This window comes from Bison bison, unplaced genomic scaffold (assembly GCF_000754665.1).
Source record: "Bison bison bison isolate TAMUID 2011002044 unplaced genomic scaffold, Bison_UMD1.0 scf7180017864473, whole genome shotgun sequence".
NCBI classification, from domain to species: Eukaryota; Metazoa; Chordata; class Mammalia; order Artiodactyla; family Bovidae; genus Bison; species Bison bison.
Genome location: NW_011495034.1, coordinates 2,685,002 through 2,697,736, shown reverse-complemented (window position 1 = coordinate 2,697,736; position 12,735 = coordinate 2,685,002). Strand labels below are relative to the sequence as shown.

Genomic DNA, 12,735 nt, shown 5'->3' with positions numbered 1-12,735 from the left:
GACACGGAGGTCGGTAGCCGGACGGCCTAGTGACAGCTCCCAGTGTGCACCGCGCCCGCGCCCACGCCGGCGTCGACGTCCGTGGCCCTCCATCCCCGCCCCTGGTCCGTTCCTCGCCTCCCGGCGCTCGTTGTCGCCGCAGCGCCCTCAAGCGGACTATCGCGGAAGCGGCCCATCGTCACCAATGAACCGAGTAGACCTGTAGCCGGTGTTTCCCATTCGCCGGTGTCAGCCTCATCAGGATGGATGAAGAGATGGAAGGGATGCTAGGAGTTGAAAATAACTTTTAAATATTCTTCAAGCAACGATTTAAGTGTTTATTTAAATTGTTTAACTGATTCCTCAATATTTAATGTGAGGAACTCCAAACCTAGAGAGATTAAAAGACTTGGGAAGTTAGAAAACAAATAGTTGCTATCACATTAGGAGCTATTCTGATTGCAGAACTCGAGAATCACGTAGTTACAAGGAGAATTGCACCCTGGTGCCTAAAATGTAGGGTCAAATATGGTTTCTTTTGCAAATGTGACTATATATCAAATATAACAATTCTTAAAAATAATCAAACATAAATTGTGAAGAGAATGCTGCATTAAGAATGTTACATAGGAAATTCCCAGCTGGTACAGTGCCTAGAATTCTGCACTTTTGCTGCCGTGATCCAAGTTCAAGCCCTGGTCTGGGAACTAAGATCCTGCAAGAGGCCCAGTGCACAAAAAAAAAAAAAAGAAAAGAAAAAGAATGAATGTTACATATTTCAATATATGTTAGTACTTAAGCACTTAATAGCCTTGAACATTAAAGGTGGAAGATAGGAGGAGCCAAAACAGTGGAGAAAAATAATAAATTAATATAGCATATATATATAAGGAAGAGAAAAGAGTTTTGTTTAAGCCAAATTGATGACCATAACCTCGGAGAGACAGATTCAAGAAGCACTTGAATTTTTCCACTGGACTACAAAATGGGGGTGGGTTATAAAGGCAGAAGGTCCCCAAATCATAAGATATTTGTCAATAATTAGGATTGGAGCTGACAAAGAAGGGTGCTTGTCATGTAAGGGTTGACTGAGGTCTGAAATGGTTACATAGTACAAGAGGAGAGCTTGAGACTATAAAGTTGCAACTGGCAGCTGCTGGCAGCAAGGCTCATTGGTGTCCTTGGATGTGATACAGTTCAGAAAATTTCTCAGTAATACAAGCACATGTCTGAAACCATGACCATGGTGGCCACGTGGCTCCCTTTGGAATATCTGAACCACAAATCCTCGATTTTTTAATGCATTTTTTACTTTAATGGTTGAAGTAGATGTATGATGCTTTTTTTTTTTTTTTTTGGCTATACTAGTTAGCACTTGGGATCTTAGTTCCCTGACCAGGGATTGAACCCATGCTCACTGCAGTGGAAGCACAGTCTTAATATCCCTGGATCACCAGGGAGATCCCCAGTGCATATTTAATAGGCCACAAATAGGCTGTTTGGGTTAACCTAAAGTTCCAGTTAAATCATGTATAAGCCAGCATGTTTCTTAATATGTGAAATTTTCTTCCATCAAAACCATCATCTTTTGTCACCATGGAGATGAAATAGCAATAAACTTCTTTTAACTGTGCTTTTACCTTCATCCATGATTTTGAATTATTCTGATGGATACAGGAATTTGTGAGGCAAAACAATAAACTTTAATAACTCCAAATATGGATTTTAGAAAAAAATGTCTTGAACTAGTATCTTTAGGAACATGACTTTATTATTTGCTTACAAAATATTCAAATTAACCTGTTCAGTGTGTAATAATTATGACTTCAAAATGATAAAATGGAAAATCAATAAACATATTAATACAATTTTCTACATACAAGTAATCATTGTTTCTGGGTTTTTTTTTTTTTTTTTTAAGCCTCTTGTTTTAAAATAATCGTTATAATTCTACCTTGGCCTTACATTTTAATATTTTCCCATGATAAGTACTTACATTATACTGGATCCTTTACTGGGTCAAACGTTCCAAAATCATCTGCCAGTAGTGAGACAGGCCTCGGACCCGGGACCCTTTGCTGCAGTGCTGCAATGCTTGCTCCTGGACACACCTCTCCCCCAGCAACAAAATACAAACAAACTATATGGGACTAAAAGTAGCTGTGTGCATGTGCAGTTAGGGCAAATTCTGGACAAGAGATACAAAGAGACCAAAAAGTGGGAGACCACTCCCTCTTCCTGCAACAGGGGGCCCAATAAAGCCTTGCCTGGATTTCTTGTCTGGCTTCAGGTCAATTTCTATTCAGTAAGGATGCCAAGCGGAGAAGGCAATGGCACCCCACTCCAGTACTTTTGCCTGGAAAATCCTGTGGATGGAGGAGCCTGATGGGCTACAGTCCATGGGGTGGCTAGGAGTCGGACACGACTGAATGACTTCACTTTCACTTTTCACTTTCATGCATTGGAGAAGGAAATGGCAACCCACTCCAGTGTTCTTGCCCGGAGAATCCCAGGGATGGGGGAGCCTGGTGGGCTGCCGTCTCTGGGGTTGCACAGAGTCGGACACGACTGAAGCGACTTAGCAGCAGCAGCAGCAGCAGCAGCAAGGATGCCAAGAACCCTAGCCAGTAACAGTAACAATGAGATTACAGATTTCCCTGAGTCCGTTTTTACTTTTGCAAAAGTGAAGAGTAGAAATGTACATATAGAGTCATTCTCATCTTCCTCTTTTCAAAAGTTATAGGAATGCTTATGGAGAGAGTGTGGAGAGAAGAGAACTCTTGCATTCTTGGAGGGAATACAAATTGATACAATCACCATGGAGAACAATTAAAGTTCCTTAAAAAACTAAAAACTACCAAATGACCTAACAATCCCACTACTAGGCATATATCCTGAGAAAACCATGTATCCTAATGTTCACTGCTGCTGCTGCTAAGTCACTTCAGTATATATATATATAATGTAAGGGCTTCCCTGGTAGCTCAGCTGGTAAAGAATCCGCTTGTAATGCAGGAGATCCTGCTTCGATTCCTGCGTCAGGAAGATTCCCTGGAGAAGGGCTAGGCTACCTAACTCCAGTATTCTTGGGTTTCCCTGGTGGCTCAGATGGTGAAGAATCTGCCTGCAATGTGGGAGACCTGGGTTCAATGTCTGGGTTGGGAAGATCTCTGGAGGGGGGCATGGCAACCCACTGCAGTATTCTTGCCTGGAGAATCCCCATGGACAGAGGAGCCTGGTGGATTACAGTCGATGGTGTCACATAAGAGTCGGACAAGACTGAGCAACTAAGCACAGCACAGCATATATTATGTAAATACTACTCTCTCTCTTTCTCTCTCTCTCTATATATATGTATGTATGTATGTATGTGGAGAAGGAAATGGCAGCCCACTCCAGTGTTGTTTCCTGGAGAATCCCAGGGACGGGGGAGCTGGTGGGCTGCCGTCTCTGGGGTCGCACAGAGTCGGACACGACTGAAGCAACTTAGCAGCAGCAGCAGTATGTATGTATGTATGTATGTATGTATATGGGGCTTCCTGGGTGGCTTAGTGGTAAAGAATCCTCCTGCAATACAGAAAATGCAGGAGACGCCACAGGTTTGATCCCTGGTTCAGGAAGATCCCCTGGAGGAAGGCATGGCAACCCACTCCAGTATTCTTGCCTGGAGAATCCCAGGGACAGAGGAACCTGGCAGGCTACAGTCCATAGGGTCACACAGAGTCGGACAAGCCTGAAGCCACGGAGCATGAATACACACATGCATGTATATTTTGTGGGATTGCAAAGAGTCGGACAGAACTGAGCGACTAACACACACACACACACATATATGCTATCTTGTTTTTGAAGATATACACTACCATGTGTAAAACAGATAGCTAGTGGGAAGCAGCTGTATAGCACAGGGAACTTGGCTTAGTTCTCTGTTATGACCTAGAGGGGTAAGACTGGGGGAGACTCAAGAGGGAGGAGATACATATATATATATAGATAGATAGATAGATAGATACACTGACACACACATAGCTAATTCAGGTTGTTGTTCAGCAGAAACAAACACAACATTATAAAGCAATTATACTCTAATCAAAAAAAATAAAACATCAGAAACAAAATAACACAGGTTATGGGAATGCTTAATCCTGTGCTTCATGATACTGGACTTAACCACACTCTCTCTTGTGCAGACAACAGAGAACTTCTCAAAGTTTTGCAACCCTTTCCATTCTGGAGCCTTCTGGTCTAAATTGGGAAGCGGCAGCTAAGTCAGTCCTGGCCATTTGTTGCCTCAAGACAGAGGAGAACTATCAAACACAGACCAGGATTTATAAAAACAAAACAAAAAACCAAAGAGACTATAGTTCATTAAAACAAAACCAAATTCAAGGTAAAGTGCATCTGGGGTGAGGAATTGGGCTCTAGACCCTGCTGGGGATAAATGCTTGCCTACCCCTCTCGTCCAGTCTCATCTCTCCCCAAGCTACCCAAAGCAGTGTTCTGGGGTCCGACCTTGAAGGTCATTTACAGGGAGCCTGGTGCATCAGGTGGCGCCCTTAAGAAGCGGAGTGGAAGAACAGTTTGGCTTCCCCGTGCCCACCTTTTCTCTGAGCTCTGACCCAAAGGCCGGCTTTGAAAGCGCTCACTCTCACTGATGGAATCCTCGCGGCGGCGCGCTCTCCACCCGGCAGGTGGCGCTGTGGGCTGGCGGGCACCCGAGCTCCAGGTCCTAGAGGCCCGCGCGGCCGCCACCGCGGCCGCGGTTCCTGCTCAAGCCGCACGTGCAGCCGCTTTCCGGCCCCGGTGGCCGGGTCTCCAGAGCTCTCGGCTGAGCGTCCGCATGGCGGCGGTTGCAGCGGAGGCGCGCGTGTTCCTGGAGGTGCGGAGACGGCTGCAGAGCGCGCTGCTGATTCTGGGGTAAGGCGGGCGGTGGAGTCTGGCCTCCCAGGCGCAGCCGTGCTCGCTTTAACGCCGCCCCGGCCGGCTCCGCCTCCCTCGGAAGGATAGGGTTTTGAATTTCTTTTTTCCAGTTGCTTAGAGCGAGCCTCTGGGTTCCTTAAAGTGGAGTACCCTCTCCACACATGCAAACCGCGCGCCCCGGTTGCCCACCCCGCCTCACCTTCTTCCCAGTTAGCATCACCCGGGGGCTTTCTAGAAATGCATGGTCTCAACCCCATAGCCGACCTGCTGAATCGGAACTTCACGATTCCCGGGATTCAGATGCACATTAAAGTTTGAGGATCCCTAATGTGCAACACTTTTGACAGTGCCCCATGCTTGCAACAAAACAGTGCAAAAAATACGTTGCCTCTTTGGGATCCTCGTTATCTGTTCTAATATGAGAATTTCCTATTTTGTAAATATACTCCTTTTGTTGTTGGTTTGGTTTCTGCACAAGCTGTTCTCTATGCAGAGGAACGCACGCACCCGTTCAATAAATGTGTCTTCCGTGAACAGCTAGCAAGGGTTTCAGGCTTCTTTTTGGAGCTGTTTCTTTCTTTCATATTCGTAGTTCCAAGAAGAAATCTGCAATAACTTGCTGTTCATTACACAGACATAAAACTTTCAGGAAAAGTGTTCTCCTGTTTGGTTTGGTGATGTATGGTACCTCGACTGTTCACTTGTGACCACTGTTTCAAGTAGAGTGAGTTAGATGTTAAAATCCTGAGAAGTTGATTACACAGAACCACTCTGAAGGTAGACTTCACTCTGATGCTTAGCCTTCTCTTTCCCTGAAACCAGCCAGGTACCCGGTGTAGTGGTTTTGGATTTGGCGTGAGCACTGGTTTCAATCCTAGCTTTACTTCACCAGAGTAGAATCCTTTAATTTGATTTTTTTCAATTGTAAAATAGGGATTCTTTCTTTCTCTTTTTCTGCTGTGTCTTCCCTTTCTCAAATCATGAGTTCAAAGAAGTGCTTCATGTCCAATTCAAATTCACCTTGTAAAGTTATTCTGAGCCCAAAACCTTAGGTAAAAGGAAACAAGACAACATCCTTACTTCCCCTCATCAAAGGAACCCTTCATGCTTCCCCTGGATAACTCTTCCTTCTTTAAGCTAGTTAAGAAACCTAACGTTGCATTGTCCCTAGTGTTCTTTGGCTGTTGAGCTTTACCACCAGTCAATTGCTCCAACCCAAAAAGTAACTACTATTCTAATTTCATTCAGCAAAGATCAGTTTGCCATTTCTTGAATCATGCATAAATGGATTCATATAGTATGTACTTGTTTGTTTCTGGTTTCTTCTACTGTGTTTCTGAGATTCATGTTTCATCTATTAATATGTTATCACATGGCTCAATAGTCCGTTCATTTTTTTCCTGCCAAGTAGTTTTCCACTGTATGAATATATGACAATTCATTATTCATTCTTCTATTGCTGGATATTTTGTGTGATTCTCAAGCCAGCTTATTATGAATAAAACTTGTACATTGTTGTATTTGTGCTGGGTCATAGGGTATGTGCTCAGCCGTGTCTGACTCTTTGCGGCCCCATTGACTGTAGCCCACCAGCCCCCTCTGCCCATGGAGCTTTCCAGTAAGAAATACTGGAGTGGGTTGCCACTTCCTACTCCAGGAGATCTTCCTGACCCAGGGATCAAATCCATATCTCTTGTGTCTCCTGCACTGGCAGGCAGATTCTTTATAACTAGTGCCATCTAGATGACTTTACTTAATGGGAAACTGCTGAAGGAAGTGTTCTCCAAAGCCGTTTATACCAGTTTATACTCTAGCCAGGGGAAAAAAAAAAAAAAGAATTCCAACACATTCATTTTCTAGTCCGCATTGAGTGTTGTCAGTTTTGGATTTTAGCTAATCTAGTGGATTAAAGTCGGAGAAGGCGATGGCACCCCACTCCAGTACTCTTGCCTGGAAAATCCCATGGATGGAGGAGTCTGGTGGGCTGCAGTCCATGGGGTCGCTAGGAGTTAGACACGACTGAGCGACTTCACTTTCACTTTTCACTTTCCTGCATTGGAGAAGGAAATGGCAGCCCACTCCAGTGTTCTTGCCTGGAGAATCCCAGGGACGGGGGAGCCTGGTGGGCTGCCGTCTCTGGGGTTGCACAGAGTCGGACATGACTGAAGCGACTTAGCAGCAGCAGCAGCAGTGGATTAAAGTAGTATCTCATTGTCATTTTAATTTGTATTAATTAAATACAAGATTTATTAATTAAATACAAGATTAATAATGTTGGGCACCTTTTCATTTGCTTTTTGGTCATTCATATATGTTCTTTTGTCAAGTGTCTTCTAATATCCGGTTGTCTTATTGTTGAATTTTAAAGAGTTCTTTGTATAGTCTGGAAATAAGATCTTTTTTGTTTGTGCCTGTGAGTATGAGACTATTCTCTCCTTATCTGTAGCTTATCTTTTAATTTTCTTAATAGTGCCTTTTGATGAACAGAAAGTCTTAAGCATAGTGAAGTCCAGTGTACTGTACCTTTTTTTCTTTAACAATTGGTGTTTTTTGTGTCTTAAGAAATCTTTGCCTACCTCCAAGTCGTAAGACTTTTTCCTATGTCTATTTTCTAGGAATTGCATTGTTTTACCATTTACATTTAGGTCTGTGATCATGTCAAATTACTTTTTGCATTTGGCATCAGGTAGGTGTCAAAGTTTTTTTTTTTTAAGAATATCTCCATTTGTTCCATCACTGTTAATTAAATAGCTGTCATTTCTTTCATTGAAATAACTCAGTATATTTGTCAGAAATCAGCTAACTACACTGTTTTCATGTTATGTCTTTTTTACCCTTTTACTCTCAACCTGTGTCTTTATATGTAAAATTTTAAAAGCTTGTACTAAGTGGAGTTTAAAAAAAAAAATCCATTCTGACAGTCTCTTTATTTTAATTGGAATTTTTAGTCTATTTACAGTTAGTGTAAATGATATTATTATTCTTTTCCTAATCCTAAAAGAAATACTTCTAGCATCTCATCATTAAGTGTGATAATTTTGACTTTTTGGAAAAAGTCTGTTTGGTACATTGCATAGTCCCTTTCTGCTGCTGCTGCTGCTGCTGCTAAGTCGCTTCAGTCATGTCCGACTCTGTGCAACCCCAGAGACGGCAGCCCACCAGGCTCCCGCGTCCCTGGGATTCTCCAGGCAAGAACACTGGAGTGGGTTGCCGTTTCCTTCTCCAATGCAGGAAAGTGAAAAGTGAAAGTGAAGTCGCTCAGTCGTGTCCAACTCCTAGCAACCCCATGGACTGTAGCCTACCAGGCTCCTCTGTCCATGGGATATTCCTAGTTTACTAAAGGTTTTCATCATGAATAGACATTGTGTTTTCTGTAATGATTTCTGCACGTATTGTGATGGTCCTATTTTTTTCCCTTTATTCTTTATATCTGTGAATTGCATTAGGAAAATCTATTTATGTTAAACCATCTTATCATTCCTGGGATAAACCTTGGCCATTCATTAAATCCACAGATGTTTACAGAGTTCCTGTTCTAGGGCCCAAACTAAGATTCTAGGTGCTAGGTATACAGCTAGATGAAAATACAGCAAAGATGAAAGTATTTGCTCTCAATGAGCTTATAGTCTAATGGTGGCAAGAGGTGGGCCGAAAACACACAAATATAAACACACAAGGCTTTAGGAAAAGTAAAACAGAAAAAGGGATAGGGAAAAAAAATTCCAACCCTTTATTCCAAATGAAAAACTAACATTGGAACAATAAACTGAAAGGGGTGATGTTTGGAAATGTATGATACCCAGTGAAAGACTGTCACCCTCCGAGAGAACAGAAATAGGAAGGGGTGCTTGGTTCAGAGAGATGTGGATGGGCCGGTGGAGCACATAGTAAAGGCTATTACAGTGACGTGCTCTCCAGGAAATGGAAATAACCACCAGGAAATGACCTACTCCAGGAAAACCAATGACCTTCCTCCAGGAAAACCAACCAAACAAAAATCCTTTCTGATCTGCAGCATTATTGATTCCTGAGGTGTAAATACTTTCACCGTAGATGATGTCAAACTACCAAAGTGAGGTCAGTTGGTTTGCATAATACCTGGAATTTTAACAACTGCCTCTAGCATATCACTGGGTCTTAGAGACCATTGAAAGGACCCTAGCTTGGACTCAGTGAGATGTGAAGTCATTAGGTAGGTTCAAGCAGTTTCTGAAAAAACACAAGAGAATAGTGACAAAAGCCTCACAGGTAAAAAGTGTGGGCAATTAGGGTCTCAAAAACTTTGTTTTGAAACAATCGTGAACTTGAGGGTAAGTTGCTGTCACTCTTGAATATTTTTTTTTACTCTGAATTTTCCTACAAATGAGAACATTCTCCTACACAACCAGCATGCAACTCTCAAAACTGGGAAATGTGTTACTGCTGTCTTACAGTCTGACCTTATTCTGGTGTTTCCAGTTGTCTACTTAATATCTATAAAAGCGAAGGAATCCAGTTCAGAGTGATGCCCTGCATCCCCATGTTTTCTTCATCTCTTTCAGTCTAGAAGACGTCCTCGGTTTTCCTTGACTTTAATGATACAGCTTTGAAGATCCCAGCCCAATTATTTTGTAGAATATCCCTCCATTTGGTTTTGTCTTATGTTTCCTCAAGATTAGATTCAGGTTGTACATCTTTGGCAGGAATATCACAAAATTGATGCTGTGTTCTCATTGCATCCTGTGGCACATGATTTTGATTTATTCAATTAAAGTTCATGTTAACTTTGAGAACTTAAATAAGGTGGTATCTGCCAGGCTTCTTCACCATAAATTACCCTTTTTCTTTTCATTATCAATAAGTATTAATTGGAGAGCTGCTTTGAGAGTTTGGGAATGCCCTATTCCTCCTCATACTTTCATTTTATTCAGATTTATTTATTTATTATTATTTTTAGTTAAGGTACAGTCACTCAGTTATTTACACCCATCTCAGTATGGTGGTTGTGTTTCATTCAGTGGGTTACTTTTTTTTTTTCCTCAAATTACAACCAGATATGGCCAGGGAAGTCCCTTCAAGATGATGTCTGTTTCTTTGCTTGCGTTTTTTTTTTTTTTTTTTTTGATTTCTTCTTTACTTAGTTTCGGAGAAGGCAATGGCACCCCACTCCAGTACTTTGCCTGGAAAATCCCACGGATGGAGGAGCCTAGTGGGCTGCAGTCCATGGGGTCACTAAGAGTCAGACACGACTGAGCAACTTCCCTTTCACTTTTCAGTTTCATGCACTGGAGAAGGAAATGGCAACCCACTCCAGTGTTCTTGCCTGGAGAATCCCAGGGACGGGGGAGCCCGGTGGGCTGCTGTCTATGGGGTCGCACAGAGTCGGACACAACTGAAGTGACTTAGCTTAGTTTACTTAGTTTCACAGTAAGATATTCCAGACTCAGGCTCATCTCATTCTTTTCTTGTCCCAATCCTGGATGTAGTTATTTTTTCCAAGGAACTCTGTTTTGTTTCTTTTTTTTTTTTCCATTTGTTTTTAAGTAGAAAATGACCTTTAGAAACCAAGATCTGGGTATAGAGAGTGCTCATTACTATTGGAGTGTCACTTCTCCCAGACCCTCTACTAGACAGAACTAGTCTGTGTATGGCATATGTATTATGCTTATGTATTCATGTATAGTATGTGTTTGTAAATATATCATAATACACCTATATTTATTAACTTTATTTATTACTTTGGTGCAAATGTAATTTTGGTTTTGAATTATGAATTTTATATCAAGTTGCTCAGTGTTGTCTGACTCTGTGACCCCACAAACTATACAGTCCATGGAATTCTCCAGGCCAGAATACTGGAGTGGGTAGCCTTTCCCTTCTCCAGGGGATATTCTCAACCAAGGGATCAAAGCCAGGTCTCCTGCTTTGCAGGTGGACTCTTTACCAACTGAGCCACCAGGAAAGCCCTAAGAATACTGGAGTGGGTAGCCTATCCCTTCTCCAGTGGATCTTCCCAACCCAGGAATCAAACCAGGTTCTCCTGCATTGCAGGTGAATTCTTTACCAGCTGAGATACCAGGGAAGCCCTAGGAACCATTACAATCAATACATTCTTGCCAATGAGAAATAAGTTTGTTTATACCTATAGCATAAAAATCTGTGCTTGGGGATTGGACAAACTCTTGGACAGCATTTTCTGCCTCCTGCTGGTTGTGGAAGCATTTTCCCTGCAAAAAATGTATTGGCAAGAGTTCATGGGAATATGGCAGATGAGGCAAAACTTCAAAGACCAATCTGTTCAACTTTGAAGCACTGATTGTGTGATGTGCAGTCAGGCCTTGTTGTGGAGAAGAATAGGGCCCTTTCTGCTGACCACTCCCTTTTGCAGGCATCCATCAGTTTGCTAAGCATAGTTCTCAGATGTAATGGTTTCGCCAGAATTCAGAAAGCTGTAGTGGATCAAATGGGCAGCAGATCACCAAACAGTGGTGACCACTACCTTTTTTTTAGTGCAAGTTTGGCTTTGGGAAGTAGTTTGTAGCTTCTTCTCTGTCCAGCCATTGAGCTAGTTATCACCAGTTGTATAAAATCCATTTTTTGTTGCATGTCACAGTCCGATGAAGAAATGGTTCATTGTTGTGTAGAATAAGAGAAGACAGTACTTCAAAACAATGATTTCTTTGATGTTCAGTCAGCTCATGAGGCACTCACTTACCATGCTTTTTCACCTTTCCACTTTGCTTCAAATGCTGAACGACTGTAGAATGCTTGATGTCCAGTTGTTCAGCAACTTCTCCTGAGGTTGTAAGAGGATCAGTTTCGATGATGCTCTCAGTTGGTTGTTGTCAACTTCTGATGCCCAGCCACTGCGCTCCACGTCTTCAAGGCTCATCTCCTTTGCAAACTTCTTGAACCACCAGTGCGCCGCATGATCATGAGTAGTTCCTGGGCCATGTGTGTTGTTGGTGTTGCAAGTTGTTTCCACTGCTTTGCAACCCATTTTGAATTCAAATAAGAAAATCACTGGAATTTGCTTTTTCTGTAGCATCATTTCCATAGTCTAAAATAAAATAAATAGCAAGTAATAAATCATTGGCAAAAAATTGGGAATGTGCATTAAAATGATATATAACATAATCACATTTATTTAGAATGTAATCCAATATCAAATAGCAAATTTCAGCACTTGCAAAAGTGCAGGTACTTTTGCGCTAACCTAATATATGCATTGGAAATCATGATTTTGCCCAAGTATTTCAGATTCTAGTCTACTACCACAGGATCCATTGTGGTTTTCTCCCTTGCCCTCTTTGTAGCTGTTCTCCCACCGTGCGAATCCTGGCTTCCACTATCCTCATGCTGTGTATTAGTATACTCGGTAAGTTTCACTCTGTGTAGAGTTTTCCACTGGCATTCTTTCCTACTTCCCTTCCCTCCACTCTTTATTGACACCCACCTCATCTGCTTGGCTCTGTTATGGACTAAATGTTTTGGTTCCCTGAGAATTCATATGCTGAAGCCCTAAATCCCAATGCCAGGGTGTTAGGAGATGGGGCCTGTGGGAGATAATCAGTTTTCAATGAGGTCATGAGGGTGGAGCCACTATGACGGGATTCCTGTCCTTAGAGGAAGACACACCAGAGTTTCCTATGCCTGCCAGATGAGGAGACAGAAGGCCAAGACGGAGGCCCTCTCCAAGAGCGGAGTCTGTCAGCTTCTTGATCTTGAACTTCCCAGACTCTGGAACCATAAGAAATCAATGTTGTTTAAGCCGTCCATTCTGTGGTATGTTGTTATGGCCACCTGAGCAGACCAAGACGGGCCCAGAAACTCCATGGTGAGACGGGGCATCCTCTC

General features: G+C 42.5%; 1 protein-coding gene across 4 annotated transcripts in view; it reads left to right on the top strand.

Moving 5' to 3' along the window:
* UBE3D (ubiquitin protein ligase E3D) overlaps nucleotides 1-12,735 on the top strand; it is a 171,521-nt gene that overhangs the window by 788 nt on the left and 157,998 nt on the right. For 2 of the 4 annotated variants that reach the window (XM_010861731.1, XM_010861729.1), the window contains exon 1: nucleotides 4,767-4,896. The exons of the other annotated variants lie outside the window; for them this stretch is intronic. In XM_010861731.1, coding sequence (XP_010860033.1) covers nucleotides 4,820-4,896 — 77 coding nt within the window. In that variant the 5' untranslated portion in view covers nucleotides 4,767-4,819. Of the gene's footprint in view, nucleotides 1-4,766; nucleotides 4,897-12,735 lie in introns of those variants that run through there. 4 annotated transcript variants of the gene reach the window in all.